General features: G+C 43.0%; 2 protein-coding genes across 2 annotated transcripts; one reads left to right on the forward strand and one right to left on the reverse strand.

The window, feature by feature from the left end:
- Positions 1–1,059: 1,059 nt before the first annotated feature.
- On the forward strand, positions 1,060–22,557 carry LOC137608803 (leukemia inhibitory factor receptor-like). The gene is made up of 24 exons (XM_068335383.1): positions 1,060–1,171; positions 5,562–5,637; positions 6,157–6,236; positions 6,899–7,050; positions 7,140–7,293; positions 8,374–8,655; positions 8,751–8,877; positions 9,348–9,484; positions 9,570–9,715; positions 9,798–9,951; positions 10,035–10,096; positions 11,303–11,507; positions 11,720–11,911; positions 11,996–12,097; positions 12,178–12,342; positions 14,221–14,349; positions 14,451–14,544; positions 14,837–14,903; positions 17,668–17,789; positions 18,219–18,282; positions 18,969–19,121; positions 21,643–21,837; positions 22,156–22,267; positions 22,514–22,557. The coding sequence occupies exons 1-24, from the start codon at positions 1,060–1,062 to the stop codon at positions 22,555–22,557; spliced, it is 3,126 nt and encodes a 1,041-aa protein (XP_068191484.1).
- A 2,469-nt stretch (positions 22,558–25,026) lies between these two features.
- Positions 25,027–27,207, reverse strand: LOC137608906 (phospholipase A and acyltransferase 3-like). The gene is made up of 5 exons (XM_068335537.1): positions 27,032–27,207; positions 26,693–26,733; positions 26,399–26,507; positions 25,986–26,254; positions 25,027–25,682 (listed from the first exon to the last, which is right to left on the reverse strand). The coding sequence occupies exons 2-5, from the start codon at positions 26,693–26,695 to the stop codon at positions 25,590–25,592; spliced, it is 474 nt and encodes a 157-aa protein (XP_068191638.1). The 5' UTR covers positions 26,696–26,733; positions 27,032–27,207; the 3' UTR covers positions 25,027–25,589.
- Positions 27,208–27,681: the final 474 nt, after the last annotated feature.

Below are 27,681 nucleotides of genomic sequence, written 5' to 3' on the forward strand. Positions count from 1 at the left end.
TGCAGAGGGCTAACCCCCCACCCAGGAGAAACCCTTTGTCACGAAACTGACCAGAAAAAGAAGCCGGACTGACCAACACGATAACAGACCCAGGCCTGCCCCCGACCAATGAATACGGATCAACCTTCGTCGTAGGACCCGTGTCGCCACGTGGGCCGTCCAGACACTCCTTCACCCCAGAGCTGTGACTCTGCTGTCCAGAGGGCTCAGCTGCTATAACACCACCCTGGCAGGGCTCTGTGAAGTACGATGGCAAGGCAATGGTGAAACAACAGCAGGCGACCACTGCTACATCTGGAGCAACCCCGAGAGACGGACAGGCCTCTATAATGTGGCACTTGCCTTCCCAAAGGCCCTCCGTCAGTGCCTCATCATCTGGACTCGTCTGAGCGACAGACTGTTGTCGGCTCGCTTTCTCCACCAACACGGAAAGATGACAGTCATTGTTTCCTGTGCTCCCACCGATGTCGCTGATGAGGATGTGAAGGATGCCTTCTTTGACCAACTCCATCAGGCTGTTGGCCAAGCCCCACCTCACGACATCACCATAATCCTCACTGACACCAATGCCACTCTCCAGCAGTGATCGGTCCACAGGCTCACCTGTCGGCACAACTTTTGCTGTCAGGCTTACAAACGACAATGGTCACCGCCTTCTCCTTCTCTGCCACCACAACAACCTCTGCATTGCTGACACCTATTTTCCCCAGAAACTAATCCACCACTGGACATGGTACAGCCCAGATGGCAGAACCAGGAAAGCTTTGGACCACATCCTCATCTCCCGACGCTGGAAGTCGTTTGTCACCAACTGCCGTGTGTACAGAGGGGCAGAGCTTGGCAACACTGACCACCGCCCGCTGGTGGCCTAGCTTAAGTTAAAGCTGCGAGCTAACCAGCTCACCAAGACTCAACCTCGCCTGGACTCCTTCCTACTCAGTGATCCAAGCAATGCCACTGAGTTCAGTTGCTCCATCCGCCGCACCTTTGATGCCCTGACCACTGACAAGGTGATGTACTGGCAGATCCTCAAGGATAGTGTCATCCAGTCAGCTCATAATGTCCTTGGATGCATCCTCCCCCAAAAAGCCTTGGGTATTAGAGAGGACACTCGACATCATCGATTGGCACCGCCAAGCCAGCTTCCAAGGCGACCTGACCGAGTACCGGCGTATGCACCACTAGTGCAATGTGGCCATAGCTGAGGACAGGGAGAAGTTCTGGCAAGCAGAAGCTGAACACTGAGAGTCCGCGACCAATACCAACAACATGAGCCGTGTCTTCACTCTGCTGCTCCAAGCTCACAATGGCCCACGCATAAAGACAGCCCTGGTGAAAGACTCTGCTGGCCACATCATAACAGAAGCAGACTGCCTCCCACGCTGGAAAGAGCACTTCAGCCTCCTTTTGCAGTATAGCTCCAACCCGACTGATCCCACCATCATCATGGCTGCAAACACCTCAGTCCCTAGCGACGCCTGCAGTACATATCCCATGACATCCGAGGAAGTCAGAACCGCTCTGAAAAACTTAACAACAGGAAAGCCCCTGGCGTCTGTGCAGTAACGGCTGAGATGCTAAAATCTGTCCAACAAAGTGCTTAGAGCCCCCACATGCCAGCCCAGAGCTTCTTGCCAGGCTGCAAAATGTCGCACCCGCTGGTTTGGTTGTGTCCTCCGCCTTCCCCCTGATCACCCAACAAGAGCCATCCTCCAGTTTGACCCTAAGACCGCAGGCTGGAAACAACCTTAAGGCAAGCCCCGCACCTGATCGCCTGACGTCATTGCAGGCAACCTCTGACCACAGGGGGTCGCTGTGGAGGATGCAGAGCAGCTGGCACAAGACCGCCAGCGATAGAAAAAACGGACTCATCTGGTTGGCTCAACGCACAGGGATGGTACACCCCCCCATCGCAAGAGCCCTACTGACTGCCTGATACTTTAATTTGATAGTTTCTGTTACCAATGTTTTCCCTAAATAATAAATCTTCCTGTTGTAGTTTTGTGGGGTCAACTTCCTGTCATATTATTATTTTCTTCTGGTCAGCTTTTCACTGTTTGACCATTAAAACAGCCATTTTCAGGTACTGATGTAAATGTGATATTCAATACAAACAAATGTTTACAATGTTAAATTATAGCAGGCTTTTGGTTCCTATTGTGGATAAGACATAAATGTAGACTACAATATCAAAGATTTAATAAATCTATTAATGTGTTTGGATCAGTCCCAATCCTAATTTAATACTATTTGTATTTCAAACCTATGTTCTATTTGTAGGATCCCCTTTTGTTGTTATCTGAAGGCTTCTTTTGTGAACCAAGCTGATCTTGTGGATACTGAGAAGCTTTAACTGGTTAGAACCTTTCTTTTTTCAGATCCTGTAACTCTGGCTGTGAATGCTGTTCTCTTTCTATCTGTGTCTAGAAAACATTGGTATTTTTGGAAAATTGGTAACCCTGACAGCAACATTACAATTTGTATGGACAGTATAACCTTATGAACCTTATTGGGTATGCATGTGTGTATATATGTGTTAACCTTGTATACAGTATACAATATGTGTCTATCAGTTCTCAGTGGATGTGGTTTTAAGGTGGTGTAGCTACAACACCACATTGATCCCCAATGGTAAGCAAGCAGTGACTCAAAATACCAGTGAGAACATTTTCAGGACTTTTTCCTGATTTTACTTATTTTTATTAACCGGAAGTTGCTGTTGCAACAAATGAAGAATGACCACAATATATGAGGAATGTTTTTCATTTCCTGAATATCATTCAGACAATTAATGCATCGTATCTAATCTTATTTGGCTAATGGCTCACAGTTACCAGAAATCACCCTCTCCACTTCCTGAAGTGAAGACTAAATGTATTTCCAATTATGACAAGCTTGAACAGCAAATGATTTCCAAGTTAGCATCACTGTATCTACTTAGGGGAAGAGTTAGGTCAGACGCTGACACACTGAGGCTTTTTTACTTGTTTGATTGAGCATAAGCTCTCCTACCCTTCAGACCAATTCTCTGTTTGAGATCCATCACAACCTCCTGGACCTCTCTATGTAAGTCTTTGAATTCTGTCTTTCAAAATGGCTCAGGACTGGACAAACTGATTATTTATAGATAGCTACTGTAATTACTGGGTGATGTGGATGTTTTTCCATATACTTAGGTACTGAAAACTCGTCAGTTTGCTGATTTACTGGTCAGATAATGATGCCCTGGTTTTTATTGGTCTCACTGTTCTGCAAGAGCATACAGCATGGAATTGGCAAAGAAAATAGTAAGTACATCGACTTTTCATTCAGCATCAAATGGTCTGTATTACTAAAATACAATACTGCATGGTTACCACATTATTTCTGACCTATTTTCAAATGAATTCATCATGCAAATTAATTGTCTATATACGTATGTGTTTCCATTCATTGATTGTAAGTGTATTCCCAACAAAAAACAACAACCATAATGCTTAAGCAAAATGTTTTGTAACGTTTTTTTTTGTTTTGTTTTTCACGATGGATAACATCGGTACATATTTATATGAAAATGAAATATTCATGCTTAATATACAGATTTATTGATTTTTAAACTAAGTTTCATATCTGAAACCATAGTGATATAGCTCTGCAAGCTTTACAACTCTCTAATCTGTGAAAATGCATAGAATCTTATTAGTGAACAGTAATCAATCAATCAAGTTATATTTATATGGCACTTTATCATGGCAACAGACATTTCAAAGCACTTTAACAGACAGAGAAACCCAACTGAACCCTCCAGAGCATAAGTGACAGCGGCGGGAAAAACTCCCTCATTGAGGAAGAAACTCCGGACAGGACCCAGACTCTTTTGGGCGGCCATCCGCCTTGACCCGTTGGGTGGAAAAGAAATAAAATGAAGATCAGGACAGAGTCAGAGAAAGAGAGACAGAGAGAGAGTCAGACAGTCCAGATAGAGTCAGTGTCTTTATGGTTATAGTCAGACCATTTGATGCAGGAGCTGAATTGTGGACCAGAAAGTCAGGCTGTGTTCACCGACTCCTGGGTTGTTGTCTTCAGTACATGTTCACCATCATGTAGTTGGTTAATTCAAAGTACAATTAAAGCTGCATGGATGACTGTATGGTGGAAGGAGGAAGAAAGGCAGCAGGACCCCAGACGATGGAGAGGTGAGGGGTGATACTGGTGGGCTTGGAGGAGAGGGTCCACAGTGGATGGGTGGATGAGGGGTGGAACACTATGGTGACACGGAGAAATCAATCGTTTGTTTCATTTCTCCGTGTTGGTAAGCCTTTTAATACAACTTTTTATCACCGCAAAAGACATTGCATTTGGGGGCTTTCCAATAGATGGGTAAATGATAGAACAAATGTGACAGGTATCAACAAGGATGAAAGTCCTTCGCTGTTGAACTGAATCTGGGAGCAGTTCAGGAACACTTGTTCCTTTATCTACTACCCAGGCACCTGGTCAGGTTTCCACTGGATAGCAGGTCACTGGCCGAAAGCCACACCCACAACAGCAAGATGTTGCGTGACGATATGGCATAGGAACGCCAGTGAGAAGACTGTGTAGCAGACTGTGTAACAGTGTAGCAGAGTGGTTGTCTACCAATCAGATGGTCAGTAGTTCGATCCCCAGCCCCTCGTGTCAAAGTGTCTTTGGGCAAGATACTGATTCCAGAGGCTGTTGTTATCTGTGTGAATGTGACTGCGAAAGGTTACCTCTCCTAAAGAGCAGGCCCCTGTCACCACCACTGAATGAATATTTGTACTAAAGGGTCAATGTCTATTCTATGGTGCTTTGAGTTAGACTAGGAAAACTACATACAGTGGTACCTTCTGATACAAAAGACTCAACGATTAAGTTTTTTGAGATACGAGCCATAGCTTCGTCCATATTTTTGTTCGACATACAAGCGAAAATAAGAGTTACAAGTCGTGGTTCAGGACACAGAGGATACATCAGCTGGGATCACAACTTACTCTTTCCAAAGTGTTGTCCACTGAGTAAAGATGTAGCTTGTGTTTGCTTGTGACTTGCATTTCTATTTATGTATTTATTTATGTAATTGCACAACTATACATTGGCTTAATATATTTTGAGTTATGTCGTTATGTCATGTTACTGGACAATAGATAAGAATAAAAACATAATATGTTATTAGCCAGTAGCAACTCTTGTTAACTGCAATGCGGAAGAAGAGGCTGACGACGAGATGTTTACTCTGTATTAAATTCAAAAGTAAAATTTAATTGTTTGAATAGATTCTTAATAACCAAAGATTATTGAAAATGAATTAATAAATAAAGTACAGTGCAGAACTGGGAGTGTTGTATCAACTTAATGTCTCATCTCCTGGAACCAATTAATCACGTAAGCCATTTTATACCATCGATCCATCGATCCATCGATGGACCGATCCATCCATCCATCCATCCATCCATCCATCCATCCATCCATCCATCCATCCATCCATCTTCAACCGCTTATCTGGGTCCCGGGTCACAGAGACAACAGACTCAGCAGGGATGTCCACGCTTCCCTCTCCCCAGACACCTTTTCCAGCTCTCCCGTAGAGATCCTGAGGCATTCCCAGGCCAGCGGAGAGACACATTCCCAGGGTCAGAGGTCAGTGATCAGTCTTGTGATCATATTATCTGACCTTAGACAGTGTGTTTTGGACACTTAGATAAAGAGATGGGGCAGAACTGTCAACTGATCACCATCTGGTGGTGAGTTGGGCCCATTTGCGGAGGGAAGCCTCTGGATAGACCTGTTAAACCCAAACAAGTAGTGCGGGTGAACTGGGAAGGTCTACAGGAAGACTCTGTCCTGGAGACCTTCAACTCCCACCTCAGAAGAAGCTTCTCTCATATTCTTGTGGAGGCTAGGGACATCAAGCCTGAATGGTCGATGTTCAAAGCTTCCATTGCTGAAGCTGCAGCTGAGAGCTGTGGTCTTAAGGTCTTGGGTGCCTCAAGGGGCGGTAACCCTCAAACACCGTGATGGACCCCGCTGGTCAGGAAAGCCGTCCGACTGAAGAAGGAGGCCTTCAGGGGAATGTTGTCCCTGGGGACACCTGAGGCAGTTGCAGGGCAATGACAGGCTAAAAGGACTGCAGCCTCAGTTGTATGATTGGGTCCCCAGGGATATACTGTGGGAGGTACTGCAGGAGTATGGGGTGAGGGGGCCACTCCTCAGGGCCAGCCAATCCCTGTACGCCCAAAGTGAGAGATGTGTTTGAGTTCTCCGCAGTAAGTCATCCTTCTGTAAGTGGGTGTTGGCCTTTACCAGGGTTGCACCTCTCGAGCACCACTGAGGTGCTCTTGAGCAAGGCACCGCCCCCTGTATAAGTTGCTCATTGGAGGTGCACCATGACGGAGCTGCCCAAAACTCTACATCTCATCTGCATGCTTACAGTCCCCTTGTGTGTGTGTCATGGACCTGTTCACATATACATTGCATAACTTATACTAGTGCAGATAAATACTCTTCCCTAGGGGGGTCAATAAAGTTCATTTCATGTAACGTTGCCCCAAAGGAACTGCAGTGTCTGCATTGAACTCACATTGTTCTTGCCTTATGGCCTAACCAGGGTTCAGATCTTACGTGCAGGCCTCTGAGGCCAAGTGAGACAGTTTAGGTCCTGCATCATTTTAAGATGCCCCACAAAGGTCAGACCTCAATCCAGTTGAGCAAATTTGATCAAAGTGTATAGATCTACATCTACAGTGGAAAAACAATTTTCCACTGTAGGAGGGGATCAATAAAGTTGCTTCTTCTTCTCTATCCCTATTGTGTATTCAAAGGTAACACTCAAACACTTTTGAAAAAATAAATGATTGCAACAACTGTGATGCTACAAACAATTAATAATCTGTTTCCTCAGCTGTCTTTGCTTGTGGACCACAGAATCTAACCTTAGCCAGTTCAGACCAGGTGATCACACTGAGATGGGAGGATGACCCTTCATGCTCAGCAGTTCATGACAGACTGACCTATGAGCTGGAAGTTCTCAGAGCAGATGAGACGGTTCATCGTGTAAGACTTAATCTACCAACATCGCTTCTGGAACAGCAAGCTGTGGAACGAACAGACATCTCAATAATTTATTGATAACAATATTTTAGGAGGAATCAAATGTCACACCTGACCAGGTTGGATCAACACACTCCTGGAGCTGGGTGTCTAATATGGCATTGGAGTGCACTTCCCATTTAGTCAGACTGAGGAGCAGATATAATAAATATGTAAGCCCATGGAAACAAAAAGAGACTCTTACTAGTGAGTATTAACTTTTTATTTCATTTATTAAAGCCTGACTCTAATGCATAAACCTGACTAAGATACATTACAGTGGTACCTCTACTCACGAAATTAATTGGTTCCGGAAGAAATTACGTCAGTAGAAAATTACGTAAGTAGAGACGCGTTTTCCATGCAAATGCCCTAATCCGTTCTAAGCCCCCCAAATTCAGACATAAATGTTTTGTAAAGCATAAAAATGCATCAAAACATGTAACAAATAGATTATTACACAATAAATGAGAGTTTTGAATAAAGTGAAAAATAAAGAATAGAGTAAAGAATAATAATGACGGTCATTTACCTTTTAACTGCTGTCCTCATTGTTTTTTGCCCTCTTTGGTTCATGCCCTCTTGCCCCCCCATGAACAACAGAGTGAATTCCAGTCCTCCTTCTGAACTTCTCCAACCACCCACACGACGCCTTAAACTCCTTAAACTTCCTTTTGTTTTAATAACGTGGTGATTGTAGATGCATTACGGCCATATTCTTTGGTGAGATCAACCAAACGCATCCCTTTTTCAGGCTTTTCTATCATCTCTTGCTTTGTTTGTACAGACAAAAAAACTCTTTTCTCCGTCTTTTCTTTTCCTCTTTTCTCCGTCACTTTCTTGGGGTCCATAGTGAATACTCTAAAAGTTAATATATTTACGTAAAACTATCAGAACACCTCATGGGTCGAGGGCCGAATGACGAGGACGCTGCATAGACACCTATCTAGCTACACACAGAGGTCCCTCTTAGCCAATGGGATGCCAGGATGCTAGGTAATAGCCAATGGCAGAGCAGCTATGAGAATGTTGCGTTCAGGAACCTGTGGGAGCTGCGAGTATCAGCCCATACTGTATTTTTACCTTTCGTAAGTCGAAATTTTTTTCGTAACTAGAGGTGATATTTTCCTGCTGAGAAGTAGAGACATTCGTTAGTAGAGACATTCGTTAGTAGAGACATTCGTTAGTAGAGACATTCGTTAGTAGAGACATTCGTTAGTAGAGACATTCGTTAGTAGAGACATTCGTTAGTAGAGGTACCACTGTGTTATTAAAATGCTTTTACAGGTATAAGCAGATCGGAGGTCAAGGTTTTTCCACAGGACAGACTGTTCAGAGTTGGCAGTACCGTGACCTTCTGCTGCACTGTGCCAGCTGGTATTCACTTCAACAAAATATACCTGAGTGATTACAATGATTCTAAATCAAACACTACCAACATCAGAAATCAGACGTATACCCTGACTGTCCTCCTGAACCAACCATCAAGAAGCAGTGGCACTGATGTCATTTGTGAAACAAACACATCAAAAGGTTTAACAGACTTTGGGGCATGTGCTTATATTGGCTGTAAGTATAAGATACCATTATGAGTAAATATGAGACTGTGGAGATTGAAAAAGAGCTCGTCAGATATTGATTTTACCATGTTTGCTTTGTCTCAGACCCCCCCCGGGACAGGAATCTGACATGTGAGACCAGAGATCTGAAGTCGGTTGAATGTTACTGGATCGTAGGAGGAGACACACACGTGTCCCTTAAGAGTCAAACAGTTTATCACCTACTTGGAAGGTATGATCAGACTGTGTTGGATGCAAACTGCAGACAATACTGGATCAGCATGGAGGTCAAACAAGAATGGATTAAGCTGAAAATTAAAAATTAGGCTTTAAAGTACTCTGCTGAGTCAGCATTGCACTCAGAAAGCATTGGCTGTGGTTGGAGTCACATCCTGCTGACCAGTCGTGGTACCCCGAGGGAGGCTGCCGACACGAGGACAGCATCAGTCACACACTCCGCTGCCAGCACCTCCATTGTGACAACAGTGTGGGAATACCTTGTGAAAATAGTAGAGGGGAATTTAAATCACATATATTCAGAAGGATGGCTCTCAAAGTAAAATATGTTAATGGTTTAATTTTGAAGAGATTTTGGTGTCAATATTCAGCAACAATTTAACATTTATTTAGTTTAATATTTGAGGTAAAAGATAAAGCATGAAACATATTCTGTGTTAAACTGAAAGTTCTACTGCGTTTCAGCCCTTGTGAAAATGGGTCACTGGGGAGATGTGAGATTGAAGAGAAGGTGGATGCTGGTGAGAGAAACTGGAAAGTAACAGCACAAAATATACTTGGGAAGGTGGAGCTCTCAGACACTGCAGATGTGACTCAGAGAGGTGTGACTTTTGTTTAAAAATGTTTATTCTAATGTTTATTTATGTCTGATCACAAACTCTGGGAAATGTTTGTCTCTTGTCTCAGTATGTTTGTACGCTCCAAAGGGAACGACAGCTTCAACCGTTAGTGCTAGAACCGTCACGCTGCAGTGGGGGTGGACGGTGCTACAGTACTACCGTCTCAACATCACATGTCAAGTTAGAGTTAGCCACGGTGAAACACATACCATAGTGAGTGAACTAGAAGAGGGATGCAAGGTTTTTATATCAATTTTGATTGATAATAATGCAACTCCATCAATCCTGTTTTCAGAGAACGTTCTCCGGTGCTGGTCTTAGTTTCGCTGTGGTGGATGGTTTGGTGCCACATCGGTCGTATAATGTGACCCTACGATGTGGAACCTTGGAACACTTCTGGAGATGGGGAGACTGGAGCACAATTGTTAAATTTCTCACAAAAAGTGACAGTAAGTACCGAAGAAGCAGCAAGAACAAAATACAAATTTCGTCGGAATTGAATTGAAATGATCTGGTCGTTTTCTGATGACAGTTCCAGATGCTCTTGATGTGTGGATGCAAGTGAAGGCTAATCACACTTTCATAATTTGGAAAGTAAGTATCATTAAATCTCTTAATGAATGCTATTATTGTTTTTATTTATTAGAGGGAAATGGGCTTTTTTGGTTCAAGCTCCTAAATTATGGGATGGGCTCCCGCTGCACACCAGGCAGGCTTCTTCACTGTCGCATTTTAAAACACACCTCTTTTCCCTGGCGTTTGACACCCTTTAGAGTCTTTTGTGTATTATTTGCACATTATTTTAATTGTTTTTATCTGCTTTTATTTGCACTTTTAACCTGTTTTTAATTATTTTAATGGATTTTTATTTGATATTTTATTTAACTGCATTATGTTCATGGTTTTATGGCGCGTCTGTTGTGTTTTTATAAAGTTACTGTGCAGCACTTTGGAAACCTTGTGTTATATAAATAAAGTGGATTGGATTGGATTATTTTATGGTTTTTTTAAACTTAATATACACATTTTAAATTATTAATAATGAATACTTGGGTTATTCAGACAGGAAAATTCTTTTTGATTTTCTGTTTATTTTCACCTAAAAAGCTTTTTTTTCTCAGCACCTTTGATACTTCAAGTATCAAATACTGCAATACTGATGTGAACCAAAACAGACACAACTCTATGCTATGGTGAAGTTTCTTAGTCCACAAGAAGATGGATACTTGATCCTTTGCAGGAAATGAATTTGTTACAGCAGCAAAAGACTACATCCAGTGTCACAAGCCTTATCAACATGTATTATCCTGCTGGGCAGTGTAGTGGGTAGCCCTGGTGCCTCACAGCAAGAAGGTTCTGGTTCTGGTTCCTCTCTGTGATGAGTTTGTATGTTAAACAGCTCGATGTCTGAGCTGAGATCTGCAGAGGTTTCAGCAATGGCTGAAAACAAGGAGAATGCACAATCTCGGGATATTTGGCATTTACCTCACCTGGAAGTTGAGTGACGTCAAACAGAAACACAGCTCGGCCGTTACTAACATTACACTCTCATCTGAAGCAGGATTCCATCTTAAAGTGACAAATAGGATGCTTTCTAGAAAGTGTTTTGAAGACTGAGAAACCTAGTAGAAACACGGAGGTGAACTTCGAGTATTCAACACAAATCTTAAAATAATTAAAATGAATCTGCTAATTATTGCGATGTGATGTCCTCAACTGTTTGCATTAGTAGATAGTGACATTGCTGAAGTCATGATCTCATGAATATGCTTTGCTGGAGTCCTGATGTCCTCTGTGCAGACGCCCCTGGCCAACCAGAGTCATGGACACATCATAGACTATGAGGTGACCTGGTCAAACCCAACAGAGACCGGAACTGAAAATAGAACCAAAGTTGACAAGAACAGAATCTGTCTCAATCTGGACATAACAAAAGAGCATACTGTCACCGTTACAGCTAGAAATGTAAATGGCAGCTCCGCCCCCTCAACCATCATCATACCTGGTAAGGAATTAAAGAGTAGTACACGTTAGAGTCTGAAGTAGCAAAACTAAATATTAATCCAGCAATGAGTGATATTTGCAAAAGTTTGAGCCTAAATGCTTTTCATAGAAATGAATCAATAGATCAATAGGGATATGGTTATCAGAGTTATGCTTGAAAAGCCTTTTTTCCTCAATAACAGATTTTCTTCTCTATGTTTATGTCAAAAACAGCTTCTGCAAACATTTCAGAAAGAACGAGCACCTCCTGGATTGTTGGTCAGAATGGAACCTTCAAGCTGTCCTGGTCTGCCAGCGCATCGGCCTCCTGTGGCTACACGGTGGACTGGAGCTGCTCACTGGGACACTGTGAGGTGGACTGGCTGAAGGTGCCGCTAAATGTCACCAATATCAGGATATTTTCAAGTAAGACAAAATTTGTGTTGAAAATGTTGCCTGTGTGTCAAATTCCCTTTCTCTTCAAGGAAATTTTTCTTCAATCCCCAACAGAGAAATTAAAAGCCGGGGTGAGGTATACATTATCTGTATACGCCTGCACGCCTGGAGCTCCAACACTAGTGGAGAGAAGAGAGGGCTACGTCGCTGAGAAGAGTAAGGTTGGACGATTTCATTTTGATATTCTGTGCTGAATGAAATGAATCAAGTTGTCCATCATCCTGTTACACCTGCAGAAATAGAAGACGACCTGTTTAAGTCTTTAAGGTGGAAACAACGGGATTCAGATGTTGAAGTATCCTGGGACCCTGTACATTTAAGAGAACAGCCTGCTTTCATCCAGGGTTACGTCCTTCACTGCGTCAGCATCAACAACAACAACACCGTCAGCGTCAGCACAGGTACTGGGACATTCCCTTTGGTGTACACTGACTTCTTCTGCAGACCATTCCTTCTTGTTACCTGTTCAGGTGTTTTTGATTCCAGAGTTCTTCTTACCCAACCGACTCATCTCTGATGTTGCCTTGATGGCTTTCAGGATTTGCGAGACAGAAGGCCTAACAATTCTTGTTGGGGCTCTCAGAGAACCGGTCCCCGTACAGAACAGAAGATATATTCTCGAACTATACACATAATCAAAACAAACAAACAAACAAACAAACAAACAAACAAACAAACAAACAACGAACAAACAATGTCCTGATTAGGCTTCAGGACCATGGATATGGGCCGATCACGCAAAATTAGCAAGAGGATTTAACCTAATGCAAACAATGGGTCTGTTTCACCAAGCAGGTTTAGTGAAACTCTTCGTAAGTTAACCCTGAAATCAGGGAAAAGCAGGGTTTCCGGTTTCACAAAGGGAAGTAAGTTAACTCAGAGTCAGAGGAGTAAACCTGGTCTGCCTCATGAGGTAACTAAACCTTGTTTTCCATACTTTCAGTTAACTTACCCAGGTTTCCACTAAACATGCTGAAACGTTGAACTCAGAACTCTAAAAGTTTTATTTCATCCTAACTGCTGGTCGAGTTAACTGAGAAACTTCACTGAAAATAAAAAAAGAGCTTAAAGCTCTGCTGAGCCTCTACACCCTCCAAAGACACAATTCTGTCAACAGCGGTAGAGATGTAAATCCAGGTTGGGGATGATCCCCCTCTACCAGCCCCAGCAAATCACACCCTACAAAGAAGACATGAATTAGCATGACATAACTTCACAAAACGTAATCAAAATATTCTATAATTTGGAAACACTAAAATTTGTACTACTACTGAAAAATGTACATAACGAATGACTTCTAACACGTCGTAATGTTGCTTTGTTAGTACTAAAGCAGTACTTTAGTACTTTGTCGATCCCCTAAGGAGGTTCCGTCAGGGAAAGTGACAAACAGATATAGCTTTAAACAGATATTAATGTTCATGAGTGTATTTGTAGAAAAAAATCAAACCTCTTGCAAACAAATATCTACTGAATGAATATTAATAAGTGTCACAAATAGTGTCACAGAATTTCATAAATTATGACAATAACAATGCTGAATGAATTCAATTTAAAAATTAATTCAAACATAAATATGGAAATGCAGTAAATGATATTAAAAATTACTTTTTTATTTTTTAAGTAACAACAAAAGCCTCTAAATGAAATACCAATTAATGATTTAATCATGTTATAATAATTAATTAATATCTGTTCCAAAGTGAAATTGTCAAATAATAATAAAAATAAAAATAACAGTAACAGCAGCAACAACAGCAACAACAACAACAACAACAACAACAACAACAACAACAATAATAATAATAATAATAATAACAATAAAAATGATAATAGTAGTAATACATTTTATAGTAGTAATAGTAGTAGTGGTAGTACTAGTATTTCATCATTTATTCAGACATCAATAATATTTATTTATAGTTATTAATAATTTCATGTTTAATTCAGGTTATTTATTTGTTTCTATTTATCATATTTTAAAGTTAATATTATTTGTTAATGCCTTTATATTATAAATCATGCGTATTATTATATTATATGAAGTAACACATTTGAAATGTATTGTATAATATTTTTATATGAATTGATTTTATTTCACAGTAAAGTGCTACTCACTTTATAACTTCGGTCCTGCAGAATAACTTTGACATTCAAAACAAATATTGAGTATTCGACCGACATCAAAAGTTCTTATTTTCTACACTCTCTAGTTGTAAAGCTCGACCTTTCAGGTTATTCGAGATGATTGTTAGAGTGATGTTTTTCTCCTGCCACAGATGAACCTGAGGCCACCAGCCTCACAGCAACAAACCTGAACATCACCTCCTACACCTTCATCGTCAAAGCACGGACATCAGCAGGAGACGGTGGCACGACCGTCATCACTGCCACCTTGAATTCATTGAGTATAACTGATTGTTATTGTCAGACTGACATCAGTGTGTTTGTGGCGAACCCTCTGTAAAATAATGTGAATGATCTGAGCTGCTGTGAATTCACCCCCCAGCTGGTAATTCACTCAAGCCCGTCTTCATTTCCCTGACGGCTTCCTTTGGTCTCCTTTGCCTCATCACCATCCTTTGCACCAGGCACTGGCTGGGGTAAGAACGTTAACTATTGCTCTTATGTGTCTGGTGGGGGCGGGCCATGTTGTGTAATTCACAATAATATCAGTACATTTATTAATAAGGTATAAAAAATTCTAACCCGTTAAAGCAATGAGGTCATGTTTTTGATGTACGCTGCACTTAACAAGTCCTATTTTAAGGTGTAATAGTTTGTTTTATGCTGAAGAATAAAGTTATTATTCTTATTGTGAACAATTATATTTTAACTCTAATGATTGTAAACAGAAGTCTGAGACTAAATTCTACACATTCTTACATCCAACAGTATCAAACACAAAGTTTACCCCCCGATCCCAAAGCCAGTGTTGATGGGCAAGTGGCCGACCTTTCTGGTGGGTTCATGTGATAAAATACCCCTCTACTACTATAATGTAAAGTTAATACCCCTCTACTACTACAATGTAAAGTTAATACCCCTCTACTACTACAATGTAAAGTTAACACCCCTCTACTGCTACAGTGTAAAGTTAATACCCCTCTACTATTACAATGTAAAGCTAATACCCCTCTACTACTACAATGTAAAGTTAATACCCCTTTACTACTACAGTGTAAAGTTAATACCCCTTTACTACTATAGTGTAAAGTTAATACCCCTCTACTACTACAGTGTAAAGTTAATACTCCTCTACTACTACTACAATGTAAAGTTAATACCCCTCTACTACTATAATGTAAAGTTAATACCCCTCTACTACTATAATGTAAAGTTAATACCCCTCTACTACTACAATGTAAAGTTAATACCCCTCTACTACTACAATGTAAAGTTAATACCCCTCTACTACTACAATGTAAAGTTAACACCCCTCTACTGCTACAGTGTAAAGTTAATACCCCTCTACTATTACAATGTAAAGCTAATACCCCTCTACTACTACAATGTAAAGTTAATACCCCTTTACTACTACAGTGTAAAGTTAATTCCCCTTTACTACTATAGTGTAAAGTTAATACCCCTCTACTACTACAGTGTAAAGTTAATACTCCTCTACTACTATAATGTAAAGTTAATACCCCTCTACTACTATAATGTAAAGTTAATACCCCTCTACTACTACAATGTAATGTTAATACCCCTCTACTACTACAATGTAAAGTCAATACCCCTCTACTACAATGTAAAGTTAATACCCCTTTACTACTGCGGTGTAAAGTTAATACCCCTCTACTACTACTACAATGTAAAATTAATACCCCTCTACCACTACAGTGTAAAGTTAACACCCCTCTTGTGCTACAGTGTAAAGTTAATACCCCTCTACTATTACAATGTAAAGCTAATACCCCTCTACTACTACAATGTAAAGTTAATACCCCTTTACTACTACAGTGTAAAGTTAATACCCCTCTACTACTACATCCATCCATCCATCTCCCTCCTCTTATCCGGGTCGGGTCGCGGGGGCAGCAGCTTAAGCGGCTCGACTCTGAGTCCCTCCCGGATGACCGAACTCCTCACCCTATCTCTAAGGGAGAGCCTGGACACCCTGTGGAGGAAACTCATTTTGGCCGCTTGTATCCGGGATCTCATTCTTTGGGTCACGACCCACAGCTCGTGACCATAGGTGAGGGCAGGAACGTAGATCGACCGGTAAATCGAGAGCTTTGCCTTTTGGCTCAGCTTCTTCTTCACCACGACGGATCGATACAGAGTCCGCATCACTGCAGACGCTGCACCGATCCGCCTGTCGATCTCTCGTTCCATCGTACCCTCACTCGTGAACGAGACCCCGAGATACTTGAACTCCTCCACTTGAGGCAGGATCTCATCCCCAACCTGGAGAGGGCACTCCACCCTTTTCCGACTGAGGACCATGGTCTCAGATTTGGAGGTGCTGATTCTCATCCCAACCGCTTCACACTCGGCTGCCAACTGCTCCCGTGAGAGTTGGAGATCATGGCTTGATGAAGCCAACAGCACCACGTCGTCTGCAAAAAGCAGGGACGCAATACTGAGGCCACCAAACCGGACACCCTCAACGCCTTGGCTGCACCTAGAAATTCTGTCCATAAAAGTTATGAACAGAATTGGTGACAAAGGGCAGCCTTGGCGGAGTCCAACCCTCACTGGAAACGAATCCGACTTACTGCCGGCAATGTGGACCAAACTCTGACATTGGTCGTACAGGGACCGAACAGCCCTTATCAAGGGGTCCGGTACCCCATACTCCCAAAGCACCCCCCACAGAACCCCCCGAGGAACACGGTCGAATGCCTTCTCCAAGTCCACAAAACACATGTAGACTGGTTGGGCGAACTCCCATGCCCCCTCAAGGACCCTGCGGAGGGTGTAGAGCTGGTCCACTGTTCCATGGCCAGGACCAAAACCACACTGCTCCTCCTGAATCCGAGATTCGACTTCCAGACGGACCCTCCTGTCCAGAACCCCTGAATAGACCTTGCCAGGGAGGCTGAGGAGTGTGATCCCCCTGTAGTTGGAGCACACCCTCCTGTCCCCCTTCTTAAAAAGGGGGACCACCACCCCAGTCTGCCAATCCAGGGGCACTGTCCCAGATGTCGACGCGATGTTGCAGAGGCGTGTCAACCAGGACAGCCCCATAACATCCAGAGCCTTTAGGAACTCTGGGAGGATCTCATCCACCCCCCGGGGCCCTGCCACTGAGGAGCTTTTTAACTACCTCGGTGACCTCAACCCCAGAGAAAGGAGAGCCCGCCTCAGAGAACCCAGACTCTGCTTCCTCATGGGAAGGCGTGTCTGCGGGATTGAGGAGGTCTTCGAAGTATTCTCCCCACCGAGTCACAACGTCCCGAGTTGAGGTCAGCAGCGCCCCATCCCCACTATATACAGTGTGGATGCTGCACTGCTTCCCCCTCCTGAGATGTCTGACGGTGGACCAGAATTTCTTCGAAGCCGTCTGGAAGTCGTCCTCCAAGGCCTCACCGAACTCCTCCCACGCTCGAGTTTTTGCCTCAGCAACCACCAAAGCCGCATTCCGCTTGGCCAGCCGGTACCTATCAGCTGCTTCAGGAGTCCCACAGGCCAAAAAGGTCTGATAGGACTCCTTCTTCAGCTTGACGGCATCCCTTACCGCTGATGTCCACCAACGGGTTCTGGGGTTCCCTCCACGACAGGCACCGACCACCTTACGGCCGCAGCTGTGGTCGGCAGCCTCGACAATGGAGGCGCGGAACATGGTCCACTCAGACTCAATGTCCCCCGCCTCCCCCGGAACGTGGGTGAAGTTCTGCCGGAGGTGGGAGTTGAAACTTCTTCTGACAAGGGATTCCGCCAGGCTTTCCCAGCAGACCCTCACAATACGTTTGGGTCTGCCAGGTCGGACCGGCATCTACCCCCACCATCGGAGCCAACACACCACCAGGTGGTGATCGGTTGACAGCTCCGCCCCACTCTTCACCCGAGTGTCCAAGACATGCGGCCGCAAGTCTGATGACACGACCACAAAGTCGATCATCGAACTGCGGCCTAGGGTGTCCTGGTGCCAAGTGCACGTATGGACACCCTTATGTCTGAACATGGTGTTCGTTATGGACAGTCCGTGACGAGCACAGAAGTCCAATAACTGAACACCACTCGGGTTCTGATCGGGGGGGCCGTTCCTCCCAATCACACCCTTCCAGGTCTCACTGTCATTGCCCACGTGAGCATTGAAGTCCCCCAGCAGAACAATGGAGTCCCCAGTGGGAGCGCTCTCCAGCACCCCCTCCAAGGACTCCAAAAAGGGGAAAGTTAATACCCCTCTACTACTACAATGTAAAGTTAATACCCCTCTACTACTACAGTGTAAAGTTAATACCCCTCTATTAATACAATGTAAAGTTAATACCCCTCTACTACTACAGTGTAAAGTTAATACCCCTCTATTACTACAATGTAAAGTTAATACCCCTCTTCTAAAGTTAATACCCCTTTACTACTACAGTGTAAAGTTAATACCCCCCTACTACTACAGTGTAAAGTTAATACCCCTCTATTACTACAATGTAAACTTAATACCCCTCTTCTAAAGTTAATACCCCTTTATTACTACAGTGTAAAGTTAATACCCCTCTACTACTACTATGTAAAGTTAATACCCCTATACTACTACTATGTAAAGTTAATACCCCTCTACTACTACTATGTAAAGTTAATACCCCTCTACTATTACTATGTAAAGTTAATACCCCTCTACTACTACAGTGTAAAGTTGAATATGTTATTATGGAGCACCAGTATTCCGTATTCAGGTTTTATTTAGTTATAAATATTTTCTTTCCAGGGTGACGAACTTCTTCTTCGTGTGGATCAGTGGCGTCACAGTGAAGCGGATGTCATGAATGTTTCACCCCCCCCAAAAGATCACTGCAATCCTGCCCTCAAAATCTGCCCTCAATTAACTGTGACTTTACCCCCGGACGAATTCTCCTTTCAGTCCTGCACCCGTGGAGCCGTGTTTCCTAACCCATCATACAATCCCTTCGCTCAGGCTGGGGGCCAAGAGTTCAGTTCAGGCCCCGAGGGTCGGGTGGGCCCCCCCTCGGAGAGCGGCGCTGATGGCTACCAGCCCCAGAGTGACACCTTCAGGGTAAATCAGACAACAGACAGTCCAGAGGGTTCTATGTCCTGTATCCTCACATACATCCTGTTACCACAGCAACCGCCAAAACAGCCGATGTAGGAATGTGTGTGAAACATGATGCTGCTAGAAAAACACACGTGTCAGAGAACGTGGTGGAACTGTCTGGAGTAACAACATGTAGAGCACAAACCGCCTCCGCGTCACTCTAGAACGTGTTTGTGAAGTTCTAAAGCAGCCGTCTGGTCATCACGTGTTCGTCACGTGTTCGTCACGTGTTCGTCACGTGTTCGTCACGTGTTCGTCACGTGTTCGTCACGTGTTCGTCACGTGTTCGTCACGTGTTCGTCACGTGTTCGTCACGTGTTCGTCACGTGTTCATCACGTGTTCATCACGTGTTCATCACGTGTTCATCACGTGTTCAGGAGACAGTTAGTATCTCTACATGTTTACTGCGTGGGCCTGTTGGAATAACAATAATAATAATAATAACACTCTGTTGATTATTCAGTGTTGATCTCGTTAGTGTGAGTAGGACACATATGTAATCAATAGATTATAGTTGTAGGACCAAACACCGTCTCTAACAGGCCCTAAAGATCCATCTGTGTCTGGAAAATGAAACCATGACTTATTTTAAACACCAGGGGGAGCCAAAACTTTATCAGCTGATTTTTAGGGAACTTCCTGCTAAGTGACATCAGATTTTTACTTCACTTCTTTTATTTCCGGTCTATTTCTGCCTCTCGTATTTGAATAAGCGCATTACTAATTTAGGCAATGGAGATTCATTTTTCAAAAACATTTTTTAAAATATGTTGTGCTGCTTTTTAATTATTTATAATTGACAAACCGTCCTGTTCTGTTTCATCCTACATTTTACACAATGTCCCAACTTCTATTGGAAATGTTGTGTTCTATATTTTTAATGGTAAAACCTGTCATAAAGGGGAACACAGACAGCGGTGAACTATAAGGTTCACCTCGTATGTGTGAACATGAATTTAATTCCCTTTGACTACATTGGCTGCATGAAGGCCCCCCATCCTCCCCCCTGTTTCCTCTTCATCCTCTCAACAAACTAATCAAAATAAAATGTCATCAGACGTGATGAACCGGCAGTGTGTTGGTCTGTCTGTCACGGGGAGGTCATTTCACCAGACTGTGCTCTCAAAAACATCATGTTTAAGACTTTAAATGTGCAGTGACGTATTTACATATGTGCTTAATTTATATGTGAAAGCACAGCTTGCTGCAGTAATATTTAACAAGTATGCTTATTAGTATAGTTGGAATTATATTTGGTGGCAGATTAATGTACTATTTACAACTGTAATTTCCCCGAGGGATCAATAAAGTATATCTTCTTCTTCTTCTTCTTCTTCTTCTTCTTTGAATCACGTTTTGAACACACAATATGTCTCAAACAGGTTTGGCAGGAAAAAAAAAACTACTGGGAACCAGGTTTTATGTTGAACAATAGTTTTATTTCAAGTGAACCATAAATCCGGCCTTACCCGATCCAGACGCTACGACACTGTTAAAAAAAAGAAAGCTTGAATTCTTATGACTGTCATTGGCTGGATCCGTCTAACACTCCAACAGGTATCCCAAAATGTTCCAGCATTGATGGATACAATAGAAATCAATGTATTTATTTTAATTTTTTGATGGAACATAAATGAGTCTTAATTGAATGAATGGATTATCAGATTGTCTTAAATCTAAACGTCCTGAATCCATATTTTTGACAAGAAATGACACAACTACTGTAATCACTTTGCTCTGCCAATGTATCACACTGATCTGTGATTAGACACACACACACACACACACACACACACACACACACACACACACACACACACACACACACACACACACACACACACACACACGCCTCTCACCGTGGTCTGGTGTTGTGTCTCCATTGAACACCCCCTCAGCCTGCGGGTGTCCCCCCGCAGCAGTGTGACCTACACACACACTGTTTTCACCACTGACTCACTGATTTACCCACGGTTTACTTTTGGCGCTTGTAAAAATATCTGTATTGACTTTTGGGGGGGGTCAGCAGCTCAGTCCACTAGGAATTGGACTGGGGACCAGAGGGGGGCCAGATCGAGACCCGGTGTGGATCAGAAACACTTGGAGTGTGAGCTGACAGTTGAGGTGTGTGTGTGTGTGTGTGTGTGTGTGTGTGTGTGTGTGTGTGTGTGTGTGTGTGTGTGTGTGTGTGTGTGTGTGTGTGTGTGTGTGTGTGTGTGAGTGTGTGTGTGTGTGTGTGTGTGTGTGTGTGTGTGTGTGTGTGTGTGTGTGTGTGTGGGTGTGTTTCAGGGGGCTGTACACACATATACTGCTCACAAAAATTAAAGGAACACTTTGTTAACGAGGCCTGGCATGAAATCAATTCAACCCGTCCTCGTGGGGCTGGAGTACGGAGTGGTGACATTCAAACTTTGTGCGTAGATCAAGGAACCAGCTGAGGAGCAGCAGTACGGAGTGGTGACATTCAAACTTTGTGCGTAGATCAAGGAACCAGCTGAGGAGCAGCAGTTCTTCCAGGATTTGAGTGACAATCTGGACTCCTTCCACGAAGACTTCTGCAAACACAGGGTCCTCCCTCAGCTGCTGACTGCCTTAGAATTTGGAAACGCAGGATCCGTGGTCCCAACAAGGTGGATCCACACTGCCATCCTCCACCGTCTTGAAGACAACATGTCCGTAATCGTCGCACTTTTAGCTGCTTTTCCACGTTCCAGGTATCACAGGTGTAGCTTGAGCCTATCCCAGCAGGCTATGGGTGAGAGATGGGGTACACCCTGTGTACATGGTCAGCGCATTGCATGGCCGAGTCCAGACGTACTTCACTTTAAAAACATGATCATATACTGTACTGCAGTTTTCTTATGTTTGACTTTGAAAATGATCAGATGGAGCGGGGCACGGGTCCACTGGCACTGATGTTTCACAGACATGTACGGTACCACTTTTACTTTATTTTAATTCCCCTGATCTCACCTCCCCTCGTCTGTTTACAAGGTGGTGAAGTTCCTGTCAGCTGATAGGTCCCAACTGAAGATCATCCCAGATATCGTGAAGATGCCCCCCCCCCTCTACAGACAGAGCCATGAGGATACGGTCACTGCAGCAGGTCAATACCACGTCAACTATGTCATCTGCTTCTTGATGGTCTCATACATTCGTTTAGTTTGTGTTTGTTTTTCTGATGTAACATCAAGCAAGATTTTTCCCTCTGGATCACTTAAAGAAATGCTCCAGTTTAAAGTGGAATATCTTCATTTGTGTTGTTCTTCTCTCAGATGGAGCAGTTCATTCAGTATTTGAATGAGGCAGCAGTGAATTCTCACATTTTCCCTCATGTTGTCCACGGTTTCAGACACCAACCTGCCATCAGAGAGCAGACCCTTAACAGACCCTTAGCAGACCCTTAACAGACCCTTAGCAGACCCTTAACAGACCCTTAGCAGACCCTTAACAGACCCTTAGCAGACCCTTAGCAGACCCTTAACAGACCCTTAACAGACCCTTAGCAGACCCTTAGCAGACCCTTAAGGTGTGTCTTAACAGTCACAAAGCCTACCCTGTCTGTCTACTGGAGCTACTGTCCTGTCTTTTCTTCCTCTGGCCCTACAGTCTATGTTGCTGCTGAACGAAACCAACTTAACTCAAGACCTCCTGCGACACTTAACACGTCTGCAGGCCAGAGACGAACAAGGCCCGATCCGGGCAACACCACTGTCTGCTTGGGCAAAAACTGATTCCCACCTTAATGCTGGGGTAAATTACATACACGTACAGTGGTACCTCTACTTACAAAATTAATTGGTTCTGGAAGAAATTTCGTAAGTAGAAAATTTCGTAAGTAGAGACGCGTTTTCCATGCAAATGCCCTAATCCGTTCCAAGCCCCCCAAAATTCAGACATAAATGTTTTATAAAGCATAAAAACACATCAAAACATGTAACAAATACATGTTAGGATTAGATTATTACACAATAAATGAGAGTTGTGCATAACGTAAAAAACTAAGAATAGAGTAAAGAATAAAAATGATGGTCATTTACCTTTTAACTGCTGTCCTCATTGTTTTTTGCCCTCTTTGGTTCATGCCCTCTTGCCCCCCCATGAACAACAGAGTGAATTCCAGTCCTCCTTCTGAACTTCTCCAACCACCCACGCGACGCCTTAAACTCCTTAAACTTCCTTTAGTTTTAATAACGTGGTGATTGTAGATGCATTACGGCCATATTCTATGGAGAGATCAACCAAACGCATCCCTTTTTCAGGCTTTTCTATCATCTCTTGCTTTGTTTGTACGGACAAAAAAACTCTTTTCTTCGTCTTTTCTTTTCCTCTTTTCTCCGTCACGTTCTTGGGGTCCATAGTGAATACTCTAAAAGTTAATATATTTATGTAAAACTATCAGAACACCTCATGGGTCGAGGGCCGAATGACGAGGACGCTGCATAGACACCTATCTAGCTCCACACAGAGGTCCCTCTTAGCCAATGGGATGCCAGGATGCTAGGTAATAGCCAATGGCAGAGCAGCTATGAGAATGTTGCGTTCAGGAACCTGTGGGAGCTGAGAGTATCAGCCCATACTGTATTTTTACCTTACGTAACTCTAAATTTCTTTCGTAACTAGAGGCAATATTTTCCTGTTGAGGCGTTTTGTAAGTAGAAACTTTCGTATGAAGAGACGTTCATAAGTAGAGGATCCACTGTATGTATATATGAAAGTTGAAGCCAAGTTTGTCTATGTTGTACACAGACGTACACAGTGGATATGAATGTTCATGCCTCACCAACTTACAGGTTTTAAACTTAAAACCAATCACTGCCTGCTCCTGTGTTTGTCCGTGAACTAACAAAGGATGTCATGGTGAGGAACCACAACCGTGTTGAGGTCACAGAGGACTGGCTGAACAGGGAACATTAATGTATGTGTTTACATGTCTTTTCCTGTCTCCTCTGTAGGGGTTGGATGTGAAGGACTTCTGTTTTGAAATGGTTGGAAGGTCCGGTCGTTTGTGCCTCTCGGTAGATACAGTCACATGCTTGAAGTTACTGTGATTCAGTTTGACGATGAGGCAACTTTTTGCTCTCTAAAGATTCCCATTCCACCTCAGCAGGTGATCTTACTAAAACATGTTCATCATTTCGTCATCTGAGGACTTGAGACTTTAATGATGCATCCACCCCTTTTCTTCTATGCTGGTTGCAATCAGGGTAAAGTTCCCTGAAATTGCTTCTCTTTATTTTCAAAAGTTGTGCCTTGGATTTGTTGGTTGCTCTGTAGAATCACATCTAAGAACTCCGCTGTATAAAAAGGGAACCAGAAATGTCTCCCACAAGGAGAGTCTGTATTTCATCAATCCAAGCTGATATAACGTGATTATCTTGGATGTGTGTGCAGCTGGTTTGGTGTGAGATGCTGTGGAGGTAAGCCATCTGACAGCCACCGTCACTGGAGCTGATGTCTTTATGGGGGGGTCAGGTCAGATAAAGGAAACCTGGATGCAACCTGGAATACAGATCATGTAGCATGTGAGCTATTCCAAAAGTAAAAACTGGTTCTCTTTGAATTGAAAGTTTAGTCATATTTCCCCTCAGCAAGCGCTGGTACCTGGTTTGTCTCCAAACCACGATAGATGTAACTCATGTGTACGTCTCTGGATTTCATGAGCAAAAAATATCAGAATGTTACTTCTCATTTACCAGTCAGTCAAAGTCTGCATCTGTTGAACAGGTTTGATCTTGTAGCTTGAAGAATGAAGCAGAAACATTTTTTTTTATTTTCGGATATCAAAAAGTAAAGGATTTGACCTAGAAAACAAGATATAATACAGGTTGCTGCCTCACAAACCATGAAAGAAAGACAAACATCTGGAATCACACGAGTTATTTATTACAAACTATTACAGGACAGAGAAACATTTATGATAAATTGGTGAGATGTTCTGAAATTCACGTGTTTCAGCCCATGACCTACAAGGTTTCAGTAAATGGTGCATACAACTTCATGTTTTCTTTCTGAGATGTGAGGACCAACTTAGTCTGATTATATAAAATGGTCTTGGTATATTGATGAGAACAACACTTTAGTTTTAAGAAATGTCTAAATTTGAAAATATTTTTTTAAAAAGATTTCTTTAACCCTTCAAGATCTTAAAACTCATGGAAACACTAAAAAATGTTTCAGTTTAAAAACTGCTTGTTGGGCTCGTACTGATGTCTAGAAATGTGAATTGTTTTTTACTGTAAACCAACCAGCCTGACATGGTTGGAGACAAAGAAGCCAAAGGCACAGACAGACGTTCCATCTATCTAAACCTCAGGCGTCAGCTGGCGTGTTTTCTGAGGGCGATCACGAAGCCGTTAGTGTTTGGTGATCGGAGTGAATACTTATGTGTGATATCACGTTCTTAAACAGGCAACTGGGGGTTCCTGTCACTTGGTATTCTTGTTCTTTCTGCTGCTCAGAGCTCCCAGAGCCAATCCAGCCCCCACACCCACCGCTACAACCAGGGCTGCGTCACGCACCTGCAGAGGGAGATGCACACCTTTTCATTAAAACCAGCGTTTCATTAAGATACTGTGATTTGATATAATGCTGAACACAAATGTACATTATGCTGTTAATGGTCTTAATAAAAATAGAAGCCATGTTTTCCAGCTCATTTCCATCATATTCGATCACAGGATGATGGCTTCAGTGAAGCCAGGTTGACCCGTTCCAGGTGCTCCTACTTAGAGGCTCCGTCCCATTCCAACAACAGACTGAGGATGAAAACACTTTGGGGTCGGTCGATCCCGTACGTAACGGTCTAACAGGGGTCCACTGACCTGCCGGGACTCCGCTCTTCCATAACGCATCACGTTTGCAAAGTGTTCACAGTTCCCCGTGAAGACGCCGTACGGCAGCTCCTCCCCCACCAGCGCACAGGCCTCCCCCACGATCACGCCTGCCGGGTGGGGCTCGTACTTCTCGTCCAGGCTGTTGTTGATGCGCCAGCGATCGGTTCCCACCACGCTACACAACTCTTCTTTTTTCACCAGGGCCTTCTCAGCTACGATGGACTTGCTGCTGCTGGAGCCCCCACCTGGAGCCCCCGCTTCGAACAAAAACACACGAATGTCTGTTTTGAGTGGATTATTAATTGCAGGCACTTCAATTTAATAAACAGTTGTTCCACACTGGGACAATTTAGTATTGAGAAGAAGCATTCCAGGCAGTTAATGTGGGGGGGGGGACTCACAGGGTGATGCCATGTGAACAACAAAGCCGTCTCCGACGTACACGGCCCAGTGCTGATAGGAGCCTCGGAAGATTTCTATCAGGTCCCCAGGTTGTGGTTTCTCATCGCACTTTGAATAGAAAATAAAGAAAAGGTTTCCTCCACCGACAAAAGAAGTATGAGGCTATATAAACAGAACACCCCCACACTGTTCAAAATTGCATGACGGAAAAATTGCTTAAATAGACCATACAATAATAATGACAAACAAAAATAACCACAGCGGTTGTTTTTTATAGTTTATAGTGTCCTAACCATGGTGACCTCTGTTCCTTCTGCCAACCTTTCCACAAAGCCTGCAAGAATCACATCAAATCATTTTATTTAGTCAAAGAATCAGTCACATCATCTGATTATGATTATTGTACCATCTGCATTAGACTGAATTGGGTTATGTTTTATTATATTTATGAGCAAATGAGTTCAAGAGATTTTTAAAAAACATCCGACAAATTTTTTTGTCCCAAAATTGACGATTAATGATCAGTTCTTAGAAGTTTTAGTGGACAGCACCAAGAATGAAATGTCAAAAGTCACAAAAACTATCTTAATTCAGATTAACTCAGATTATTGAAACATCAGCCGTCTTCTTACCTGCTGTCAGTGCTGCGTGTGAGATGAGTGTGAGATGAGTGTGAGATGAGTGTGAGATGAGTGTGAGATGAGTGTGAGATGAGTGTGAGATGAGTGTGAGATGAGTGTGAGATGAGTGTGAGATGAGTGTGGGATGAGGTTCGTTTTGTCCAAAACGAAACCTACAGATCTTGGCGCCTAAGAATCATCTGTGAAGGAGGAGAGGACGGAACCTTCACAATAAAAGGAAATATGGATACTTGTATACTACCTTCACAATAAAAGCACCAACATGGGGGCATGCGCCAAAAGTTAAAGGATTCATTCATTCATTCACACAACAACAACAACAACAACAACAACAACAACAACAACAACAACAACAACAACAACAACGTTTCTTATAATCTTTATTGAACATCCGGGTGACAACACGTGTGCGTCTCTGTTCTCACAGTGTTACATTCAAATGTGTCCCCCGGACCCCCCACACAGGAACTACAACCATATAGTAACACCTTTCCTTTTTTTTTCTCTCTTGAAGTTACATTCCTTCATCAAAATTAAATGATTCTCAACATAAAGCTTAAAGTCCATCCTCAACAGGAAAAATAGCTTGGAAGCATCATAAACCCAAATCCCCTCAGTGGGTTACAGCTTAACATCGGTAT

Source organism: Antennarius striatus, chromosome 15 (assembly GCF_040054535.1).
Source record: "Antennarius striatus isolate MH-2024 chromosome 15, ASM4005453v1, whole genome shotgun sequence".
Taxonomy (NCBI): domain Eukaryota; kingdom Metazoa; phylum Chordata; class Actinopteri; order Lophiiformes; family Antennariidae; genus Antennarius; species Antennarius striatus.